The sequence below is a fragment of the Cetorhinus maximus genome, chromosome 28, assembly GCF_964194155.1.
Source record: "Cetorhinus maximus chromosome 28, sCetMax3.hap1.1, whole genome shotgun sequence".
Taxonomy (NCBI): Eukaryota; Metazoa; Chordata; class Chondrichthyes; order Lamniformes; family Cetorhinidae; genus Cetorhinus; species Cetorhinus maximus.
The window spans coordinates 6,917,000-6,942,575 of NC_135906.1; the positions used below are offsets into that span (position 1 = coordinate 6,917,000).

At 45.4% G+C, this 25,576-nt stretch overlaps 1 protein-coding gene across 2 annotated transcripts in view; it reads right to left on the bottom strand.

Moving 5' to 3' along the window:
• LOC144668991 (hepatic lectin-like) overlaps positions 1-25,576 on the bottom strand; it is a 58,582-nt gene that overhangs the window by 27,170 nt on the left and 5,836 nt on the right. The window contains exon 3 of one of the 2 annotated variants that reach the window (XM_078531529.1): positions 5,841-5,912. In XM_078531529.1, the coding sequence (XP_078387655.1) occupies positions 5,841-5,912 (72 nt within the window). Of the gene's footprint in view, positions 1-5,840; positions 5,913-14,797; positions 14,870-25,576 lie in introns of both variants that reach the window. The other variant, XM_078531528.1, reaches the window with a different exon arrangement.

The window sequence follows — 25,576 nt, forward strand, 5'->3', positions numbered from 1 at the left end:
CAAAGTTCCTCAAGCTACAAACACTTTTTACTGCAGGAGAGTTTACCCTGGATCACAATGTTATCCAGGAGCTACCACATGCTGTAACCTTGACATATCATCTGGTACTGCCATCCTTAATGTGTTTGAAATAATTACTTAATTATATTAATCACTTAGTTATGTTGCTTTCTTATATATTTAATAGCTTTACCACCAATTTATGTACTATCTTAAACCTTAGAGAAAGAATAGAACTTACCCACTAACCAGATGCTCACTGAACAGCTAGCTCATTCCCCTATAGTAGAGCAAGAAACAATTCCTATGGGGTGAGAAAGATAGAAAAAGGAAACAAACACCTCCTTCCCCCGACCCTTCATCGAACTCCCCCTCTGACCAAAGTCCAACTCTTCACTCAGTTAGCTTAGCTGCAACCTGTTTGCCCCTCGTGCTGTTTTCTGTGGGCCATGCCCTCATGCCCCACACCCAATGCCAAGGCATGCTCAAATATTTCAACTAGCTAATGCATTTCTGGGGTCTCTGCCAAGGCTTAGTATGTATTGGTGAGAGCACTGACGTCCATTTGAGTACTAAAACACCTGAACCTCAGAGAAAAGGTTGCTTGATTGACAGCTCTGGCTCTCTGATCTGATGCGTGGCTGTTCTTTAACATTTTTCTAAAGCGTGCTACTGTCACTCTAGGTGTCATTGGTTCTATATAGTAAAGTGGGGGAATAGGCATGGAAGTGTCACACCTTGAGATGTGAGTACAAGGGCCATAGTGGGTGGGTGGAGGGAGGGGCATACATTGTCATGGGAGGCATGAGGGGCCATAGGGATTATTTGGAGGCATAACTTGGCATGAAGGGTCATGGGGGTGGGTGCAGGGTACAGGGTACATCTTGGCATGAGGAGGACCTTTTGAATTAACTTTTCAAAAAGTTCCCTTATGTATACCTCGGAGGTGCCATGAACTATGGCTCTTTCAAAAGCTGGCCTGACTTCATGAAAATTGTGGAGGACTAGGAAATGCCTATCCCTGCAATGGAGCTGACTAGGCCAGGAGTGCAGGGTGCAGGTTCATGATCCAAATCAGCTTGCACCCTTAAAAGGCACTCCCAAAAATTAGAAACCCCGGGAATAGGGTTGAGAATCTTGGAATCAGCTCTTGGCTACCATTTTAAAGGGACCCGAGCCATCTCAACTTGGTGAAAACTAGCCTGATGTTTCCTTAAATGGGAGTGTCCAAATCTTGAGTGCCTAAAATGCAGAACTCACTAACAGATAGAGTAGTTGAGGTGAATACCATAGATGCATTTAAGGTTAAACTAGATAAGGACAGAATAGAGCATAGGTTGCGAGGGGGAGATGAAGTATGTCTGGGAGGAGTCTTGAGTGGAACACAAACGTTTATCGGCATGGACTGGTTGTCCAAAAGATAATTCAAGAGCCCAACTTGGATAATATCACAACTGAATTTTCCCCAGGTTTATTCACAACGATGTCCATGATTAATTTTTAATTCCTGGCAACTTGAGTGGAATCTGGGAGTGTTCAAAATTCTATGTGAGATAATGGGGGAGAATCCTTCCAGTCAGGCAGAATGAAACTAATGTGTGCATCGCCTGACCTGACCCTGTCTGCATTACTGAATTCTGTCCTTAGCAAGACCCTGATTCTGGCCAGTGGTGGGCACCCAGCAGTGGGGCCAGAAAGACTTGGCCCTGCTGCAGACCAACAGCACAGTTATTTTCCCAAATGTGTTGCGGGAGGCCACCTCTGGACTACTGCCAGTTTTCAGCATCAACAAGGGGCATTGTGGCAGCGTCACAAAATTGCCACATAGCCACTTAATCGAGCCTGATAGCCACCGTCCGCTCAGGCAAGTATCTGATGCTGGTCACATCCCATATTTGGAACATCACTCAGAGGTGGGGTTGTGTTAGGGACATCCATGATGCAATATTTTCAAATTTTGCTCCCAGTCTTGCCTCCAAGCCCATCTGCACAAGAATGGGAAAATTCAGCCCCTTGTGCCTGCTGTCCAAAAAGATCCAAAGGATCTGATGTGTCCCTGTCAGGTAAGAAAGTGACTGCGCACATGACACATGACTCTGCCTATATCCTCTGAGGGATCCAGGCATCATCTTTATCCCCCTACCCAAAATGGGCATCTAAAGGGTATTCACAGAGAAATCTCAGACTAAGGGTGCTGATGCCCACCCTCCCCCTTCAGATCCATGCGATTGCATTGCCTGTTACAGGCAGAGGAGCTCTGTCTTTCCCCCCTCCCCCACCTTTCCTTTTTATCAGTCAAGGTACTGGAAATGCCCCAGGGACAGGAGCAAACTTAGAAGCCTTCCCATATCTAGAGCCGCATGAGGCAGTCAAAGTAAATGCTTATATTGGTTTCCATAGCTTGTTTTTCCTGGAACAGGTCACTAGCCTAAAGCCAGAAGCTATAGCTTGAGGGGGGCCATTCCACATCACACATAGCTGAACAGGAGTCTCTCACACTCTTACCGCCTGCCATAGCTGAACAGGAGTATCTCACACTCTTACCGCCTGCCATAGGTGAATTAGAAGGATTTGCAGGTTGATAATCAACCTGTTTGGCCTCGTTATGAACACTCTTCCCATGGCCATCAAGTCGGCACTCAGAGAGCTTATAGATCCGAGTCAGGTAGACTACACACTGCATCATCAGACCTCCCATTCAGGAGCAGAGAAATGACGGAAATCATTTATTGATATGATCACACTAGAGACAAAGGTATTTAGTATCTTCTAGAGCCATTGATAAGTAGCTGTACAATATTATTGATCCACCTGATTCCTGTGTCAATATTCTGATAGTTTCCAGTATGAATACTTGAACGTTAAAGGTCTCTCTGATGGCTATTAAATTTACTCTCCTTCAGCTGTGAAATTTCAGTCCTAAGTTCAGCGAGTGATCTATTTGTCTTCTCTGACATTCCTGCAGCTGAAAGAGGAACAAACCTTTAGATCATGTGGCACTGTTTCTCCCAGATCATTATCACCTTTGCTCCAGATTTACTTTGAAACTGCAGTGATTCTTCTGATCACATTATCAATGTTTATACAAAAGAATAGAAATCTTGCATTCAGCTCATGAACATCACATTTCAAAGAATCATAATAGCAAAAGAGAGAAATACTGTAACTCAGTTAGCTTAGCTGCACCCCGTTTGTCCCTCGTGCTGTTTGCCATGGGGCCCCTCATTTCCCACGCCCAATGCCAAGGCATGCTCAAATATTTCAACAAGCGAATATATTTTGGGGTCTCTGCCAAGGCTCAGTATGTATTCTTGGCTGAGAGCCCTGACATCCCTTCAAGTATTAAAACACCTGAACCTCAGAGAAATGGTTGCTTGATTGACAGCTCTGGATCTCTGATCTGTGCTGTCAATTTCACAATGTTTATTTACACAAGATAAAGAGTTTGCAAGTGCTTGTAGATTTTGCTTTTGATAATTTAAAGGGTCAGAATGATTGATACTTTTATTGGTCTATAGTTAAAAAGGTTTTTTTCAGAAAGTGGAAAGTTATCAATGCGTGGCTGTCCTTTAACATTTTTTTAAAGCATGCTACTGTCACTCTAGGTGTCATTGGTCCTATATAGGTAAAGTGGGTGAATAGGCATGGAAATTCCACATCTTGAGATGGGAGTACAAGGGCCATAGTGGGTGGGTGGAGGGAGGGGCATATTTTGTCATGAGAGGCATGAGGGGCCATAGGGATTATTTAGAGGCATAACTTGGCATGAAGGGCCATGGGGGTGGGTGCAGGGTACATCTTGGCATGAGAAGCATGAGGAGGACCTTTTGAATTATCTTTTCAAAAAGTTCCCTTATGTATACATCTGAGGTGCCATGAACCATGGCTCTTTCAAAAGCTGGCCTGACTTCATGAAAATTGTGGAGGACTAGGAAATGTCTGTCCCTGCAATGGAGCTGACTAGGCCAGGAGTGCAGGGTGCAGGTTCATGATCCAAATCAGCTTGCACCCTTAAAAGGCACTCCCAAAAATTAGAAACGCCGGAATAGGGTTGAGAATCCTGGAATCAGCTCTTGGCTACCATTTTTAAAGGGCTCCCGAGCCATCGCAACTTGGTGAAAACTAGCCTGATGTTTCCATAAATGGGAGTGTCCAAATCTTGAGTGCCTAAAATGCAGAACTCACTAACAGATAGAGTAGTTGAGGTGAATACCATAGATGCATTTAAGGTGAAACTAGATAAGAACATGAGGGAGAAAGGAATAGAGCATAGGTTGTGAGGGGGAGATGAAGTATATCTGGGAGGAGTCCTGAGTGGAACACAAACATCGGCATGGACTAGTTGTCCAAAAGAAAATTCAAGAGCCCAACTTGGATAATATCACAACTGAATTTTCCCCAGGTTTATTCACAATGATGTCCATGATTAATTTTTTATTCCTGCTGACTTGAGTGGAATCTGGGAGTGTTCAAAATTCTATGTGAGATAATGGGGGAGAAGAGGGGGCACACTCTGACATCCTTCCAGTCAGGCCGAATGAAACTAACGTGTGCATCACCTGACCTGACCCTGTCTGCATTATTGAATTCTGTCCTTAGCAAGACCCTGATCCTGGCCAGTGGTGGGCACCCAGCAGTGGGGCCAGAAAGACTAGGCCCTGCTGCAGACCAACAGCACAGTTATTTTCCCAAATGTGTTGCAGGAGGCCACCTCTGGACTACTGCCAGTCTTCAGCATCAACAAGGGGCATTGTGACAGTGTCACAAATTTGCCACATAGCCACTTAATCGAGCCTGATAGCCACCATTCGCTGTCGGGCAAGCATCTGATGCTGGTCACATCCCATATTTGGCAACATCACTCAGAGGTGGGGTTGTGTTAGGGACATCCATGATGCAATATTTTCAAATTTTGCTCCCAGTCTTGCCTCCAAGCCCATCTGCACAGGAATGGGAAAATTCAGCCCCTTGTGCCTACTGTCCAAAAAGATCCAAAGGATCTGATATGTCCCTGTCAGGTAAGAAAGTGACTGAGCACATGACACATGACTCTGCCTATATCCTCTGAGGGATCCAGGCATCATCCTTATCCTCCCCCACACAAAATGGGCATCTAAAGGGTATCCACAGAGAAATCTCAGACTAAGGGTGCTGATGCCCACCCTCCCCCTTCAGATCCATGCGATTGCATTGCCTGTTACAGGCAGAGGAGCTCTGTCTTTCCTCCCTCCCCCCCCAACCTTTCCTTTTTATCAGTCAAGGTACTGGAAATGCCCCAGGGACAGGAGCAAACTTAGAAGCCTTCCCATATCTAGAGCCGCATGAGGCAGTCAAAGCAAATGCTTATATTGGCTTCCATAGCTTGTTTTCCCTGGAACAGGTCACTAGCCTAAAGCCAGAAGCTATAGCTTGAGGGGGGCCATTCCACATCACACATAGCTGAACAGGAGTCTCTCACGCTCTTACCGCCTGCCATAGGTGAATTAGAAGGATTTGCAGGTTGATAATCAACCTGTTTGGCCTCGTTATGAACAGACCTCCCATGGCCATCAAGTCGGCACTCTTAAGTGGCACTCAAACAGTCAAACAGAGAGCTTATAGATCAGAAACAGGGAAACTACACACTGCATCATCAGACCTCCCATTCAGGAGCAGAGAAATGAGGGAAATCATTTATTGATATGATCACACTAGAGACAAAGGTATTTAGTATCTTCTAGAGCCATTGATAAGTAGCTGTACAATATTATTGATCCACCTGATTCCTGTGTCATTATTCTGATAGTTTCCAGTATGAATACTTGAAAGTTAAAGGTCTCTCTGATGGCTATTAAACTTACTCTCCTTCAGCTGTGAAATTTCAGTCCTAAGTTCAGCGAGTGATCTATTTGTCTTCTCTGACATTCCTGCAACTGAAAGAGGAACAAACCTTTAGATCATGTGGCACTGTTTCTCCAAGAGATCATTATCACCTTTGCTCCAGATTTACTTTGAAACTGCAGTGATTCTTCCGATCGCATTATCAATGTTTATACAAAAGTATAGAAATCGTGCATTCAGCTCTTGAACATCATATTTCAAAGAATCATAATAGCAAAAGAGAGAAAGACCAAATTTGTGCTGACTTTTTTTTCTGACCTTAAGGGAAAAATACACAAGCATCTGCAATTTATTATACTTTCTTCACCAAGAGCAATGGACTTCCAATAGAGCTCAGGATTTCTCTCTTGATAGCATTTGGATTGTGGCCTGATTTAAACACAGAGCTATCTTTGCAGCAGATTACTACATTTGGCATCAAATGCTGCAGTGTTCCTACACTCAGAGTATGTTCTAACTTACCATGAGCAATGCTAAAAATAGGTCAGCTGAATGATATATTAAATGTCTTGCACAAACATCTGATTGGCTCTTGGGAAACTTCACGTGATCAAAAAATGCTTTCCCACTATCCACTTATTTCAGTGATTCATGAAATTGAGTCCCAGAACATTGTTACAGTAGTTCCTCTCTAGGAGCATTAAAGGCCTATCCACCTTCAGCCATTTCATCAAACCAACCTGACTTGGAGATATCTCATTGTTCCCATTCCTGGGGTTAATGCCCTGGAATTCTCAATTGACCCCCATAGTGGGAAAAAACATCAGCAGAGGAATGGCTCAGTTTAAGGAAAAAACCCATTGGCACTATCTGGATAGCTAGGGATGCGCAATAACAATGCTTGCTCAGCTGCTGCAGAGGCAGTTAAGAATTAACCATGTTGGCGAGGGACTGGATTAATACATCGGCCAGACGAGGTAAGGGTGGCAGAATTTCTTCCCTCAAGGACATTGGGGAACCAATTGGGATTTTATGATAGTCTGAAAGCTTCATGGTCACTTACTGATACCAGATTTATTTATACAAAATACAAATTTTTAAACCACTAAGTGGGATTTGAACTAACATTCTCAGGATAATTTGCCAAGACCTGAGGGTTACTGCTCAGTCAGATAACCACTACACAGGTGTATAAGCTCGACCTTATCCTGTGCTGCATCTGTCCAGAACAGCATTGGTAGGAGTGACCATAGTCAGGCCAACACACAAAGCTTCCTGAATTAGAAAAACAACAGATCTTGCAACTCAGAACTGGGCATCCATGAGGTGCTGTGGATCAGGTGCTGTACATCTGTTTTCCGCCACAATCTGTAACCTCATAGCCCAACATATCCCTCCCCTCTCTTTCACCATTAAGCTAGATGACTAACTGTCTTTCAGCGAGGAGTGGACGTTACCGCAAATAATGGACAGTTGAAGATCAGCAGTTAGTCCACATTGAACTCTGAATGGTGATGGATAAGTAATCAACTAAGAGGAGAAATAATCTCCAGGAACATCCCTATCCTATACTGTGGAGGACTCCAACACATGAATACAAAATGCAAGACAGAAGCATTCAGCATTTACCCTGAAGTACCAAATAGACAACCTCCCAACATCCCCATTAAGTCAGACGCCAGTCTTTAGCTAATTCAATGCACTCCATATATCAAGAAACAGCTGAATGCTCTAGAATATAGGCACTGACGTATATTAGCTGTCGAGCTGAAGACCTGTGCTCCAGAATTTGCTGTACCCCTAGTCAAGCTGTTCCAGTGCAGCTACAATAGTGTCATTTATTCAACAATGTACTATCCTAAAAAAGTAGAACAAATCCAATTTGGTCAACTAACAGCCTGTTCTTGATCATCAGTAAAACAACACAGGTTGTCAACAGCAGTGTTATCAAACATCATTTATTCACCAATGACCTGCTTACCGATGTCCAGCTCAAGTTCTAACAGGAACACACAGCTCCAGAGCACATGACAACCTTAGTTCCAATAGGCACATAAATGCTGAATTCCAGAATTTAGGTGAGTGACTGCTTTTGACTTCAAGGCAGCGTTTTACTGAGTATGGCACCAAGGACCCTGAAAAGAATAACATTTCCAGTAGCTGGAGTCACACCTAGAGATCCAAGACATTGCTGCAAGAGTTCCTCAGGGTACTGTCCTAGGTCCAACTATATTCAGCTGACTTTCCCTTCATCATAAGGTCAGAAGCGGGAATGTTTGCTGATGATCGCATAGTGATCAGCTCCACCCGCACTCCTGATCACATAATGATGCATTCCATGCCCACATCCACCAATTGCTCAACAATATCCAGGTATGAGCTGATAAGTAATTGCTCGACAACATTCAGGTATGGGCTGATAAGTGGCAAGTAACATTTGTGCCACACAAGTGCTTGGTAATTGCCTTCTCCAAAAAAAGATTGTAATCCCTGATCTTTGAAATTCAATGGTATTACCATCGCTAAATCCTTCATATTCAGGGAATACACACTCTACTGAGAGAGCTGAGTAAGTAAATAGCTAACTGGTTTAATCTGGTTTCTGTAACAGTTCAGTTTATTATAAATTCAAGGGTCTTTAGTGCAGCCTTGTGAACAAGTGCAGTTTGGAATTAAGTGTGTACCTGGGAGTTTGGTGAGTGGGGGAGTTTAAAATGCTGATCTTGTTCTTCAAAAATCTAGTCTTGTCTGTAATTAGGAGTAACTGGAAAGTACCATCAGCTTCTGCCAGTCTTAGGCAGGGAAAACACTTTATTGAGAGAGCTGAGTAGTTAATTAGCTGATTGCTTTAATCTGGTTTCTGTAATTGCAGTTCAGTTTAGTATAAATTCAGGGATCTTTAGTGGAGCCTTGCAAATAAGTGCAGCTTGGAATGGAGCGTTGCAGTTTGAACAGTTCAGGCTCTGAGTCATTGTACTGGAGGCTGACACATCAGGGAGGGGGAAAGTTAGCTGGATGCTTTGTACCAGGAGGCAGTTACATTCCTGGGGATTGGGGCTTCTGATTTGCTCAGTGGTCAAAGACAGGAGGGTGTGAGAGTGAGTGAGACAGGTAAGTGGACCCTGAGTGCAGGAGCCTTAGCAATTGCCCAATGGGTTTGAGGTTCTCTGTTTGTTTGGATGAGTGGGGGCTGTAGGGTGGATGAGCTGACTGACCAAGGCATTGTGGAACAGGAAGCTATTCAAGTAGGATGAGCAAAAAGGAATATAGTGGTAGCAGAGGACAGTACAGTGAGGGTTTGACACTGTTCTCTGCAGCAAAGAGTGAGAGTCCAGATAGCTGTGTTGCCTGCTCATTGCCAGAACTGAAGTTATCTGCTCAGTGCTAGAGAGGAACTTGTAGTGGGAGGGAGAGGATTCAGTCATTGTGATCCATGTAGGTACCAATGACACAGCAGTAGGAAAGAGGTTCTCATAGCTAGTATGAGGTGCTGGCACTAAATTAAAAAGCAGAACTTCAAAGGTTATAATCTCTGGATTGTTACCTAAACCACATGCAAACTAGTAAGGGTGCATAAAATTGGTGAGATGAATCTGTGGCACAAAGACTGGTCTGGGAGAAGTGGGTACTGGTTTGTGGGGCACTGGCACCAATATTGGGGAATGTGGGAGTGGTAATGTTGGGAAGGTCTACACCTGAATCATGCTGGGAGCAGTGTTCTAGTGAGCCGATAACTAAAGAAGCAGAGAGGGCTTTAAACTAAATAGTGGGGGGCAAGGGATCAAATTTTGGAAGCTGTGTTCAATCAGAGTACAGACAAGAGTGAAAGGAACTAATGTGGGAAACAATAAACAGACTATGACAGGAAGGGACAGAGAGTAAAAATCTAAGTCTAAATCAGCAAATAATGCTAGAGGTTACAAAAACAATGAAAGGAAAAAAGTAAAGGTTCTGTTTCTGAATGCATGAAGCAGTCGAAATAAAACTGATGAACTGATAATGCTAATAGAAATAAATAAGTATGATCTAATAGCCATTAGAGACATGGCTGCAGGATGACAGATTAGGACTTGAATATTGATGGGTTTGGGATATTTAGGAAAGACTGGAAGCTAGGAAAAGGTGTAGGGGTGGCTCTGTTAATTAATGATGGTATTAGCATATTAGAGGGGGCTGACCTAAGTTCAGGATGAAGTGGTTTGGGTAGAGATGAGAAATGATAAAGGCAAGAAATGACTTGTGGAAGAGGTGTACAGGGTCCCTAACAGTACCTCAAGGTAGGAAAGAGTGAAAAGGAGAAAATAAGTGAGCTTGTCAGAAAGGTACAGTGATAATCATGGGGGGTTTTAATCTAAATATAGACAGGATAAAGCAGACTGTCAAAGGTAGTCTAGATGAGGAATTGCAATCACCAGAGAAGTGGAACTGAGGAAATTGTTGGAGCTGTGAGCTGACAAGTCCCAGGTCCTAATGGACTTCATCCTAGGGTCTTAAAAGAAGTGGCTAGTGAGATAATTGATGCATTGGTTTTAATTTTCCAAAATTCCCTGGATTCAGGGAAGATTGGAAAATAGTGAATGTAACTCCTTTATTCAAAAAGGGAGGGAGGAAAAACAAGAAACTACAGGCCAATTAGCTTAATGTCTGTCATAGGGAAAATGATAGAAGCTGTTGTTAAAGGTGCTATAGCAGGGCACTTGGGAAAATTCAATGTCATCAGGCAGAGTCAACATAGTTTTATAAAAGGGAAATCATGTTTAACCAACTTATTGGAGTTCTTTGAGGAAGTAACAAAGGAGAATTGGTGGATGTACTGTAATTAGATTTCCAGAGGCATTTGATAAACTGCTATGTCAAAGATTATTGTGAAAAATAAAAGCTCATGGCACAGTAGGTAACATTGGCATGGATAGAAGATTGGCTAGCTAACAGGAAACAGAGGGTAGGCATAAAAGGGTCTTTTCTGATTGGCAAGATGTAATGAGTGGTGTGCCACAGGGATCAGTGCTGGGGCCTCAACTTTTTACTATTTGTGTAAATGACTTGGATGAAGGGACCAAAGGTATAGTTGCTAAATTTGCTAATGACAAAGATAGGTATGAAAATAAGATGTGAAGAGGACAAAATGAGTCTATAAAGGGATATGGATAGGTGAAGTGAGTGGGCAAAGATCTGGTAAATGGAGTATAATGTGGAAAAATGTGAAATTGTCCATTTTGGCAGGAAAAATAAAGAGAATCATTATCTAAATGGTGAGAGGCTGCAGAGGGATCTAGATATCTGAAGGCGTGAATCGCAAAAGGTTAGTATGAATGTACAGCGAGTAATAAAGTGTTAGCATTTATTGCAAGGGGAATTGAATATAAAAGTAGGTAAGTTATGGCCAGAATTTTTCCATCGGCGATTTGGGGGCGGGGCCCACTCGCCGACAGGAAAATGACACGGGATGATGTCAGGAGGAACCCCCAAAGTCATCCCGCCCCATTTTAAATATTCAGGAAAGCGGGTGGACAGCGAAATCAGCTGTCCGCCCGCCGACACAGGATAATTAAGGTAATTAAAGGCCCCCTCCATCCAACCTTATGGCAGGCAGGCCAGGAGTCCCGGCGGGCAACAGAAAAAACATGAAACCTCATCCGCTGGCGGGATGAGGTTTCATGCCTGTTTAAAAAACCTTTAATAAAGTTTATCTAATATTTATTAACCTGTCTCATCTCATGTGACATTGTCACATGAGGGGGACATGTTAATAATTTTTTTATTTTTCTATTTTTTAAGTTTACAAACCTTTCAGTACTCTCCCTGAGACAGCACTTAGTCTCAGGGTGCAGTGCACTCTTTCACGCACATGTGCGAAAGTGCACACTTTGACAGTTGGGTAATCCCTTCCCCCTCCCCCACCACCCCTTGCACAGGAAGCACATAGCGCTTCCTGTTGGGCAGCCCACTGTGCGGGCCTTAATTGGCTCGCCCACTTAAAATGGTGGCGTGGCCCATTTCGGTGGCGGAGTTCAACTGCCCACCCGCAGCCGAGCCAGTGGGGCCCACCTGCCCATCGAGGGCTAAATTCTGCCCTATGCTTCAGTTATACAGGGCATTGGTGAGAACACACCTGGAGTACTATGTACAGCATTGATATCCTTATTTGAGGAAGGATGTAAATGCACTGGAGGCAATTCATTAAGGTTTATAATAATACCTGGAATGGGCAGGTTGCCTTATGAATAAAAGTTATACCGGCTAGGCTACTGGAATTTAGAAGAGTAAGAGGTGACTTGATTGAAACATATAAGATCCTGAGGGGTCTTGATAAGGTGGATGTGAAGAGGATGTTTTTTGTGGGAGATTCTAGAAATGGGGGTCAGTGTTTTAAAAATAAGGGGTCGCCCATTTAAGACAAATGAGGAATTTTTTCACTCAGGGTTGAGTCTTTGGAACTCTCTTCCTCAAAAGGCAGTGGAAGCAGGGTCTTTGAATATTTTTAAGGCAGAGCTGGATAAGCAAGGGGCTGGTAGATTTTTGGGGGTAGGTGGGAATGTGGAGTCGAGGTTACAACCAGATCAGCCATGATTTTATTAAATGATGAAGCAGACTTGAGGGTCTGAGTGGCCTACTCCTGCTCCGAATTTGTATGTTTCTATGTGTCTTAATCAACATCTGGGGTCACCATTGACCAGAAATGTAAATACTGTGGCTACTAGAGCAAGTCAGAGACTGGGCAGAATCGTGCCTCATTTGCACTAAGTGCAGTAGTGGGTGAGTAAAAGGACATTTTACCAACCAGTTGCAATGGCGGCATTTCATGCCATATCGTCCCAATCCCACCAGGAAACACGCCAATTCGATGGCAGCAGGCTCTCATACGCCCATCACACCATCATTTCGCTGCTTCATCATGCCGGGGGCCATATTTAAGGTGCAGCCGTGTGCACACCTCTGTGCTCCAGCCCATGGCTGCTGAAAGAAGACATGGACCTGAAAGGCAAAAGGCCCTTCCTCAAGCCTGCCGTGATGTCCTTTACCCCCTTCTCCCACCCCCCCCCCCCCCCCCCCCCAAAACTCCCACCACCTCCCACCTGTGGCCGGCCGCAGGATGGGCAGCGGCAGCAACATTACTAATTCAGCATGGGAGGTAGCAGCAGTGGTCAGTGCCAATGTCCTTCAAAAGAGGACAGCCACCCAGTGCCACAACAGGATGAATAGTCTCATCTGTTCCACCAGGGTAAGTCACTCTTCTCATCACTCTCAACACTCACCCTCAAACCCATCACAGAGGGATCCACACTTCATGGGACAACACTAACTCTCTTAAACCCTTATATCTTTCTCAGGCTCATATCCTCTGGAACTTGCATCCTCATCCTGTCTGTCTCTGCTCACCACACAAACATTCTGTGCAGTGCCATGTATCCTGCTCTCACTCTCTCTCCATCTTTTCTTCATGCAGCAGAAACTGGCTCACAACAGCATGGAGATGTCTCAGGCTGGGGGTGGAGTGGCCCACATTAGGCCCCTCACTCACTTTGAGGAGTGTGCCATCGTGCTGACTGAGAATTGGACCCTGCCTGCAGCCATGGTGTGGTTGGCAGTGAACACCCTCATGGGGATCATGCACCTCATCATCCCTCCCTCAACCCAACTCAATGCTCTCCCTCCTGCTTTTGACTCTGCTGACATGCACTCATTATCTCTACTTTGGCTCATAGGGAGTTCTGCCAAGTGGCTGACACCCTCAGCTCCATCCATGTCCTCACCTCCAACCAAAGGAAACCTTCCCCCATTGAGGAGCTGGAAATAAGCAGCCTGGAAGATCTGTCACAGCACTTTCCTACACCCTCCATCAGTGCAGAGACACACATCAGTCGGACCTAGATCTAGAGCAGGCTCGGGTTCATAATTTGATGGTCACCGCACAGACACGTGTCCGCAGCAGGAGGAGGCGGCAGGTTCATCTGAGCTTCCCGGCACTTGGGACTACTGGAGAAGAGGCATCAGTGAAGTCTGAGTCAGATGATCAGCTTCTGGATTGGCTAGCCAACTCATCCTGGAGATTCAGCAGAAGGCTGAGGAACATCATGCAGAGCTGGAGGAAGCCCTCAGCCCCTTGTGCCTGCTTCCAAAAAGATCCAAAGGATCTGATGTGTCCCTGTCAGGTAAGAAAGTGACTGAACACATGGCATATGACTCTGCCTATACCCTCTGGAGGGATCCAGGCATCATCTTTATTCCCCCACAACACTCCATGAAAAATGGGCAGCAAACAGATATTCACAAAGAAATCTCAGACTCGAGGTGCTGATGCCCACCTTCCCCCTTCAGATCCATGTGATTGCATTGCCTGCACGTGTTACAGACAGAGGAGCTCTGTCTTTCCCCCCTCCCCCCAACCTTTCCTTTTTATCAGTCAAGGAACTAGAAGTGCTCCAGGGGCAGGAGCAAACTTAGACTTAGAAGCCGTCCCATATCTAGAGACGCATGAGGCAGTCAAAGCAAATGCTTATATTGGTTTCCATAGCTTGTTTTTCCTGGAACAGGTCACTAGCCTAAAGCCAGAAGCTATAGCTTGGGGGGGGCGGGGGGGGGCATTCCACATCAAGCATAGCTGATCAGGAGCCTTTCACACTCTTACCACCTGCAATAGGTGAATTAGAAGGATTTGCAGGTTGATAATCAACCTGTTTGGCCTCGTTATGAACATACCTACCATGGCCATCAAGTAGTGGAGTGGCACTCAAACAGAGCTTATAGATCAGAGACAGGGAGACTACACACTGCACCATCGGACCGCCCATCCAGGAGCAGAGAAATGAGGGAAATCACTTATTGATCACACCAGAGACAAAGGTATTTAGTATCTAGAGCCAGTGATAAGTAGCTGTACAGTATTATTGATCCACCTGATTCCTGTGTCATTATTCTAATAGTTTCCAATATGAACACTTGAAAGTTAAAGGTCTCTGATGGTTACTAAACTTACTCTCCTTCAGCTGTGAAATTTCAGTCCTAAGTTCAGCAAGTGATCTACTTGTCGCCTTTGATATTCCTGTAACTGAAAGAGGAGCAAACCTTTAGATCATGGGGCACTGTTTCTCCAAGAGATCATTATCACCTTTGCTCCAGATTTACTTTGAAACTACAGTGATTCTTCTGATCACATTATCAATGTTTATACAAAAGTATAGAGATCTTGCATTCAGCTTATGAACATTTCATTTCAAAGAATCATAATAGCAAAAGAGAGAAAGACCAAATTTGTGCTGACTTTTTTTTTCTGACCTGAAGGCAAGTATCTGCCATTTATTATACTTTCTTCACCAAGAGCAATGGACTTCCAATCGAGCTTAGGATTTCCCTCTTGACAGCATTTGAATTGTGGCCTGATTTAAACAGAGCTATCTTTGCAGCAGATTACTATATTTGGCATTAAATGCTGCAGTGTTCCTATACACAGTGTGTTCTAACTTATCATGAGCAATGCTAAAGGAGGTCAGATGAATGATATATTAAATGTTTTGCATGAAGTACATCTGCACAAACGTTTGATTTGGCTCTTGGGAAATTTCAAGTGATCAAAAAATGCTTTCCCACTATCCACTTATTTCAGTGATTCATGAAACTGAGTCCCAGAACATTGCTACAGTAGTTCCCCTCTGGGAGCATTCAAGGCCCATCCACCTACAATCGTTTCATCAAACCAACCTGACTTGGAGATATCTCATTGTTCCCATTCCTGGGGTCAATGCCCTGGAATTCTCAATTGAACCCCATAGTGGGAAAAAACATTGTCAGAGGAATGGCTCAGTTTAAGGAGAAAGCCCATTGGCACTATCTGAACTGCTAGGGATGGGCAATAACAATGCTTGCTCAGCTGCTACAGAGGCAGTTAAGAATTAACCATGCTGACGTGGGACTGCATTCACATATAGGCTAGGCCAGACCGGGTAGGGCAGCAGAATTTCTTTTCTCAAGGACATTGGGGAACCAATTGTGATTTTATGACAATCTGAAAACTTCATTGTCACTTACTGGTACCAGATTTATTTGTACAAAATACAAATTTTTAAACTGCTAAGGTGAGATTTGAACTAACATTCTCAGGATAATTTGCCAAGACCTGAGGATTAATGGTCAGTCAGATAACCGCTGCACAGGTATATAAACTTGACCTTATCCTGTGCTGCATCTGTCCAGAACAGCATTGGTTGGCGTGACCCTAACATAGGCCTGGTGGAGATCTAGTCAGGCCTTCACACCAAGCTTCCTGAAATGGAAAAAGAACAGATCTAGCAACTCAAACCTGGGCATCCATGAGGTGCTGTGGATCATCAGGTACAGTGGATCTGTTTTCCACCACAATCTATAACCTCATGGCCCAGCATATCTCTCCCTTCTCTTTCACCATTAAGCCAGATGACTAACTGTCTTTCAGCAAGGAGTCAAAAAGAGCATGTCAGAAGCAACATACCTGGAAGTGCATTACTGCAAATAATGGATGCAGTTCAAGATCTGCAGTTAGTCCACATTGAACTCTGGTGATGGCTAAGTAATCAAATAACAGGAGAAATAATCTCCAGGAACATCCCCATCCTATACAGTGGAGGACTCCAACACATTAATACCAAATGCAAGACTGAAGCATTCAGCATTTATCCTGAAGCACCAAATGGACAACCTCCCAACGTCTCCAAGTCACATGCCAGTCTTTAGCTAATTCAATTCACTCCATATATCAAGAAATAGCTGAATGCTCTAGATATAGGCACTGAAGTATATTAGCTGTAGAGCTGAAGACCTGTGCTCCAGAATTTGCTGTACCGCTAGCCAAGCTGTTCCAGTGCAGCTACAATACTAGCATTTACTCAACAGTATAGTATCCTTAAAAAAAAATTAGAACAAATCCTATTTGGTCAACCACCATCCTAACAGCCTATTCTTGAACATCAGAAAAACAACAGAGGTTATCAACAGCAGTGTTATCAAACATTTATTCACCAATAACCTGCTCCCAGAATTTGAGCTGGACTTCGATCAGGAACACTCAGCTTCCATAATTAACAGTTACTTTACTTATGCCTTTGACTTGGATGTCTTCATCCATGTATGGTTTTTTAATTGGGCAGTTGTTTCTTCCAAATTTATTTGATGTTCACCATTACTCAGATATTTGAAGTATGTTCCCCAATTACTGTAGTGGAAGCTCCTGTGTCCACTTCAATTTGAACAGGTCAACCATTCACTTTCACTGTTGCACAGATTGGTTCTGTTCTTCCAACCTTCAAGTTATACAATGAATAAGTATCTGAATCTGTTACTTCAGGATCTTCTACACTGTAGATCTCAGTTCTCTTTCTTTTGATTAAAAGTCTGCTTGACTTTTAAAACTTGAAACATTTTTTCACCCAGAGGGTGGTTGGAGTCTGGAACGACCTTTCTGAAAGGGTGGAGGCAGGTTCGATCGATTCAAAAGGGAATTGGATTGCTATCTGAAAAGAGAGAATGTGCAAAGTTACGGGCAGAAGGCAGGGGAGTAGGATTAGGTAGAATGCTCTTTCGGTGAGCCAGTGCAGACTCAATGGGCTGAATGGCCTCCTGCATTATATAGATTCTGATTCTTTCCTTACACTGTCTCAATATGTGACAGTTTTTAATGACAAAATGACAATAGAAACTTTCCAATTTTTGAAAGTGTCAATCATTAAAAGATTGTTTATTTCCATCTCTATTGATGTTACTCCTTGTCATTTTTCTGCCAGGAGAGGCTGTTGCCTGCCTCTCAGTAGAGTCTTGCATTTTCGTGCCCTTTTTGGCTGGGGCTTCCACACGATGCGGAGGACGGCACCATTTTATGCACCCTGTATGGCTTTCAAATCTCTAACTGCACTTTCCATTGTCCAGTGCAATCTCCAGCACCACCTTAAAATCCAAACTTGTTTCGGACATCAGTCGCTTCTGAATCATGTCCTCATTCACACCGCACACTTAACAATCTCTAAGCATGTCGTTTAAGGATGTACCAAACTCTCAAAGCTCCATTAATTGCTTCAAACTTGCCATGTAGCTTGCAACTGTCTCTCCTGGGGCTCTAAGTCTTGAATTAAACTTGAACCTTTGCATCATTACTGAAGGCTTTGGTTGGTAATGGCCCTTCACCAGGTCCACTAATTCATCAAAATTTCTCACGTCTGGGATCATCAAACTTCAAATCAAACCACAAGTCTTATTCCTAAATGTACTTAAGAGGAGTTTTCTCTTCCCCTGTAATCTAATTTGCTTGGAAAAAGAATGAGACACACTCAATGTTGTGGGACCAATCATCTGTTGCTGGATCGAAAGGATCAATTATTCTGAATTGCGGCATGCTGTGAGGGAATTACTTTGACTATTTGAATGGAACTTCTACTTACAATTGCTGTGTAAGGTACAGTGCTGATTTTTGTTTTTATCGCTTGCTTATGTTTAACTTGTTTAATCCTCGTCACCAGTTTGTTGGACCTTGTCCACACGCTTGTTTTAAGGGGTGACCAATTTGGTACTAATGATAAGAGTTGAGTAGCAAACACTTCATAGGTAGAAACTCTGTTTATTTACAAAGGTACTCAGCAGCAATTAAACATGTGCTAATACTTCAAAATCTATCTCTATACTACTACTAACTACAGACAACTAACGACAGAGGTACCTCATGCTACTCTGCCATTGAATACTAAGATCATGTGATCTTCCATTATAACATTCTTCTTAAAGGTATATTACCCATCAGGTTACCACACAATGCTCCTCTGTTATTTCAGGAAAAGGGAAGCCATAACACCAGTGAAAGAACTAAGACGGAGGCCCCCCGAACCTTCTCATTCTGATGAGGTATGAGATAGATGCCTTGGAGCTGGATGCCGCCACCCACCTCGGTCAGCTAGTTGTGGAGAGGCAGGTGTCTCTGACAGGTAAGAGTGCAGTGCACAGAGGTGAGTGTCAAATTGTGCAAACATTCTTTTGTAGTCTCACTAATGGGAGCCTCAAACATGGAGTCCCCATTGATCGTTGAAAAACAATGGCACCATGATGCAGATCTCTGGTGTCTCACCAGGATGCCAGCATGCAGTTATCGTGTGATAACTTAAACTAATGACGTGTTGTTGTTCTACCCTAGAATTGCCAGCTCGCCCACAAACGCAGGACACCAAAGAGCCACTCTTGACCCAGAGGACCACTGGGCTTTAGATGCACCTGCGTCACACTCCCTCTCTGCACCGAGCACCAGCGCAGATACCAGCACCTTTGATGGGCATTAGATCGTCAATTAGAATGTCTTTGCATAGCGGTGAAGGCACTACCCACTCACTTGAGGAGCAGGTGGAGGCAGACTGTGCCCAGGGCGCTGTCAATCATAGGATTGCTGGAGACCAAGACAATGTTGACTTAAAGGCAGATGATGAGCCTCAGGAGTCATCCATTAGGTGGCAGATGCTGGATGTCCAGCAGGATTTGGGGGAGGAACTGGTGGAGATCCATGAGGATATGCATGCCATGGGCTTTTTTGTGGAGGAGTCCACGTGGAGCATAAGCACTGTTGACCCACACCGTCGAGTGCACCGCCTTCTCCATTGAGAGAGTGGCAACTCTCGTGGAGGCAACTCCAGGAGAGAATCGGGGGTTCCTGGGGTTGTGCTCAGACCTACAAGTCCTTACACAGGCAATGACCTCAGGTGGTCAGTGCCAGTGTGGGGAGTGGATGAGGCATCCAGTATCCCAGCTAGGTGCCCGTTCATCAATGGTGAGCAACCTCACATTGGCACATGAACTGCTGGTCGTCTCTGCAGCTTGTCTCAGGGCACTCTGGATGACAGCAGCAGCTTCTCCACCCCTCTGCCAGTGACCTTGGCATCTGATGATATGGTTACTGGGGCGATGCCAGCCATAGCACTGGCCGATCCCTCCCAGGCAGGGCCAGCACAGGCTCCACTGGCCAGAGGGCGATCACCATGGTCATCAAGGCCAACAGGACAGCAGAGTCAGCAGGCTGTCTCCAATGCCAGTGCCAGCAAAGGGGAGGGGTGGGGCAACAAGATGCAGCACTTGCAAATGTAAGCTTAAGGCACAGTGAGCACGAGGGACTGTTCATGGGTAATCTTCTGTTCTGCCATGTTTTGTTAATATGGTTACTGGTGTGACCATTAACACCATATATTATGTTCATTTGATGTGCGTGCCAACATGATATAAATGTTGCTCTTGTCTTGATGGCCTGAGTATGTTTCTCTTGGTTTGTAGGTGCAGGGCATGCCAATATCTCATGCTGGACATGAGTGGATCTAAACTTTATTGCACAGGCACTGAGTGGAATTTGGGTTCAAAGGAAAGGGTCATTTCAAACATGCTGAATGGAGGCAGCACCCTTGGCATAAGGTGGAAGCATATTGTTGGTAGCCTAGCTGAAGGAGCAATGGGTCGAGGTGCCCCTGCCTCCCTGAAGGATCCACTGGTCTGCCTCCACAACCTCACTGGGTTCCTCTTCTGACTCACCACTGGAATCTTCATCTGTGGCCTATGGAGCTGCCTCAAGATCCTCTTCCTCCAGTGGGTCCACCATACCAGAGCCAGATTGATAGCTGTTGCATGCTATGCTCTCCACAGTGACATCCGCTCTGGAAGGTACTGTAGTGCTCCCCCTGAACAGTCCAAACATCAGAAGCACATCTTCAGAAGATGTATGGTACTCTCTATCACCATCCTTTTGGAGGCATCACTCCTATTATAACACTGCTCTGCCTCTGTTCTTACATGGCGGAAGGCGTCATAAGCCACATTTTCAACAGATAGCCGTTGTCACCCAGCAGCCATCCATGCTGTTGAGCTGGAGCAGTGAACAGCCTTGGCACAAACATCATGGGGGCTGCCAGGTTATCTTGCACAGACTTGCAGAATCTGCGTCTTGTGGTCACAAAGTATCTGGACGTTCGAGTGAAAGCCCTCCCTGTTGACAAAAGCATCTGGTTGACCTGCTGGCATCTTGATGGCCACATGTGTGCAGTCAATTGCACTGTGGGTGCGGGGGAACCCAGCAATCGTTGCAAACCCTCTGGCTTGCTCAGCCTGGCTGGCCTCATCCCTATGGAAATGAATAAATGTCATTACCTACCTGAACAGAGGATCAGCTTGACGCAACTGTGCACAGCTGATTGGGAAACTCCACAAAGATCCCCCACTGACCCCTGGAAAGAGCAGGAGACATAGATGTTGAGGGCCACTGTGACCTTCAGAGCCACTGGCATGGGGTGCCTGCCCACACAGTTGGAGGTGATCTCCGGCCCAAACATCTAACAAATGGAGGTCACCCTTCTTGGAGAGGCAGAGCCTCCTTTGGCATTGCATCTCAGACACGTTGGGGTAGCTGCATCGCCGCGTGTAAACCCTGGCAGCAGGATAGTGGCGTCTTCTGTGGCCCCTCTGCCTTGGACTACCTGCTGGCCCTGTGCCCATTGTGCCTGCACCTCTTCTCCCACAGGTCACTCCCCTGGAAGCTGTGTAGGGACACCCTGCTTCCTGTCCCTTCTGCCCCTCTGAGGAGTTGCCATCAGCAGAGAGCACAATCCCCATTACAAGGGTAACAGAAGGCTGTCTGGTGCTTAGAAGGGTCCACCAATGAGTCCTGAAATGAAGCCCAGAAATGCTAAGATAAAAGCAAAATACTGCGGTTGCTGGGAATCTGAAATCAAAACAGAAAATGCTGGAAAAACTCAGCAGGTCTGGCAGCATCTGTGGAGAGAGAAACAGAGTTAAGGTTTTGAGTCTGTATGACCCTTCTTCAGAGCATAAATATTAAGACTGAAGCTCAGAGCAGAGATGAAGCTGTCAAGTTCAAATAAGCAACCAGCAGCAAACTATCCCCTAAACCCCTCACTACTCACAATGGCAATGCTGCAGACCCTTTTTTTCATCCTGCCCTTGAATGAGATTTTGTTAAAAGTGGGCTGCCCACCTGCCCATTTTGCCCGTGCAACGAGCAAGAAATTGAACGGGCATGTAAAATTGGGATCAATTGCCTTTTTAATGGCCTTAAGTGACCTTTTAATTGTTGGCGTGCACACTCTGACAGGCCAACTTGAAGATTGGTCACGTGTGGGATGACGTCTGGACAGTCGCCCAAAGTATTCTTGCGCTATTTCACGTCTCTTTGGGTTGGGCGCACGCCCACACTTGAGATGTAATAACAAACTCCACAGCAATTGGGCAAATGGACAAGCTCCGGAAGCCTTTTAGAAAGTTGATGCTGGACATTCACTGAAGAGAAGCCTCAAGCCCCCCTCAAATAATTTCATTCCCTGCACTGTGGGTGTACCTACTCCACATGAACTGTAGCGGTTCAAGAAGGTGGCTCACCATCTTCTCAAGGGTAATCGGGGATGGGTAATAAATGCTGGCTTAGCCAGTGACACCTACATCCCATGAATGAAAAAGACTGTAAAAAAAGACTAAGACTGGAGTATTAGAGTGCAGCGAATGAGGCTCCCAATGCCTGAGCTGAAAACAGCACATCCAAGCACCTGGCTAAAGCAATGTTGTAGCAGTCATTCATGTTGGATGGGGAGGACCTTGATATGTATCCTGAACTGGCCATAATTTCAGGAGCAAGTGCTCTCCAACACAGGAACAAAGACATTGCACCCACATTCACTGACGAGTCATTGACAAAAAGAGGACCTTTAGAGAATAATGCTGACACTTGTCCGTTTCTCATTGATACTGCAGAGAAGAGACCATCAAGGAGGTGGAGGCTAGATTTAATGCAGCCCGCATTATTGCTTACAGGCAGGAGAGAAGAAGGAGAAGATTACAATGGAGGCACCTGAATCGTCAAAGGGAGGAGCAATACTCTGAAGACCAAGGGCCAGCAGGGCCTCCTCCAGATGCAGGGGATGAGGCTCACAGACACGTCATGCATAGGCAGCTCACAAGACCCAGGATCTGCAGAACTCGCATATCACCTGCAGATGAGTGAAAACCGGTGTCGCCAACGGCTTCGCATGTTCAAGGATCTGGTGACTCACATTTGCCACGTTCTCCAGGATTTGGCAGATGGGGACTTGGAGGGCATCAATTGCCAATGGTTCTGAAAGTAACAGTTGCTCTGAACTTCTACGCCAGTGGCTCCTTCCGGGGCTCCACTGGGGACCTCTGCGGGATCTCTTAAACCCCCACGCACAAACGGATTCATGAGGTCAAAGACCCCCTTTTTGCCAAGGCCCACAATTACGTCAACTTCGACAGAAATCAAGCTATCCAGCACACCAAAACACTGGTGTTTGCTGAGATTGCTAGATTCCCACAGGTGCAGGGTGCCATAACTGCTCTTATGTGGCTACGAAAGTTCCCTGGCAACAGGCACTGCAATACATAAACCAGAAAGGACCACTCACTCTATGTACAGATGGTGTGTGACCACAAGAAACTGATCGTGCAGGTTTGCACCCGATACCCAGGAAGCATCTATAGCTCATGCATTTCGAGTAGATCACAGATCTCTGATATCTTCAAGGGACCACGTAGGATCCAGGGCTGGCTCCTCAATGACAAAGGAAGTGACTGATAATGCCCTCTCGGCAGCCTCAGACTCGACAAGGTTCATGTCACTAGCCAAGCATTGGTGGAGCACACCATAGGGATCCTAAAGATGCAATTCCAATGTCTGCACAGATCTGGTGGAGCACTCCAGAACAGCCCCTAGAGGGTCTCACGGTTCATGGTTTGCTGCGCACTGTACAACCTGGTGCCGCAAAGCGGGGAGGATTTTCCAGATGACGAGATGGAGGAGCTGCATGTCTCCTCTAACGAGGAGGAACGCTATGGGGATGAGGGTGATGAGTTTGAGGAAGCCGAGGCTGCAGGGAAAGAGGCCATAGCACAGGCCAGACGAGGCAGGCATGCACGTGAGGCCCAGGTGGATGACTAGTTGCAGTGAGCACCCTCTTGGACTAGAGCCCTCCATCATGAGCCAGCATGAGCACCAGGATTGCAACTCCTCTCATTTTGCACATGCACTTCAACATGAGAATGAATAGTTGCATATCAAGCTCAGATTGTCCTGATCCTTTGAAGGATAATGAACCCTTGGCAACATGTTTCCTTGCTGAAATGAGGTGCTAACGCCCTGTCCCGGCATTAGATGGCAGAAGGTGCTGCCTCTTCAAGCGTCTCTCCAGCACCCCAGTCGCAACAGCACCTTACAAGAGGCAGGAGCTGTTGCACGATCCTCTGTGGTCTTGTAGCTGTATGCCCTCAATATGACAAGGTTCCTCAAGGAGATCTATCTCAATCAACAGAATACACTGTGTAACATCGATGGTGAATCAGATCATTCACACTTGGAACAAGGCATTCCGCTGCTGTGAATCCACTTAGAAATGACTCAGTCGTCTCCAAGTCACACTGACATCTTGCGCTTTCAGTTAAGGATCCTGGGCTACATTTATCCTCAGCTTAATATGGATGCAGACCACCTGAGCATGACAACATAAAACACTTGCCTGCCAGACATTAAAGTGGCTCCTCTTTAATGCTGATATTGTGCCCTCATGGCCAGCCATGGCCTTTGCCAAGTCCACAATGCACACCTATCATGAAGGCCTCAAGGGAATGCATCATTGCTAATAAAAAGCACGCTTCACCTTTAGTACATCCTCGTTCCTATCCCATTGCTCCCCTCCACATTGTCTAAATCAACCATGTGCGCTTCCAGAGCATGCTGAAAGCCTCTATTACCCACCAGAAAATACTATTTGAAATTAGGATCAGTGACCTTGACAAGTGCTCAGGTAAGGGGATGCACAGCTCTGCATCCCTAGTTTGTGACGAGACCCTTATTGCCACAAGGCACACAACCGCAGGGTGAGAGATGCTCAAGGTTGGAAATTTGAATGCCAGGGCTATAACCTCGCTGAGAGGGCTTGAGCTGTGTCACCTTCAGGTGGCAAGGTGCCCCACTGATTGGTGAGCTTAGTAGATGTACACTCTGAAAGTTGCAAAAGTAGTTGGCTGACCACACACGAACTCTTAAGTATGGACTCATAGCATGAAAGCCTGTTGAGAGACAGCGAGCACGTGGATTTGCATAATATATGACCCTTCTCCATGCATGAGCACATGTTTCCTTAGACATTGCACCTTCACCTTTCAAGAATGCAGATGAGTTAGGAGAACACCTCTGCCTCAATCTTACAAAGCCAAGAATAAAGGTGACATGACCCTGCAAAGCATGTGGACAAGGTTCGTTCCACAAGCACACTTAGCATTAAGATTGTGATATCACTGATGTTGAGAATGATGTGCACAAGGGGCACACACTGTGGTGATATGAAAGCACATTACATAGGCCAAAGGCCCATGATAGCAACATGTGTGATAAGTGGGGGGAGGGAACATGCTTTCACACCTGATTGACGGCAACACAACTCATCATAAAAAGGAGGCATACATAAAAGGGGATGTGAAATGCAGGACACGTTGTGAACAGCCTTGCCACTGCTCTGCTTCTAAATCTTTTTAACTTTCCTAAACCTATCTTGGTGCTTCTCCAACATCCACAGCAGAGGTGAAGGCAGCCTGTTGGCTGTTGCACCCTATTATGTGTGACAACCTTGGTAGGCGCCCTCTGGAGAGTTGAGACTTGGAGGGCCCCAGCCTGCTTTTGGTGTCCTGATGTGGGGTACGTGCACCCTCTTTGGCCTCTGGAGTTGGAGGTAATGGGGTCGTAGGAAGAGGG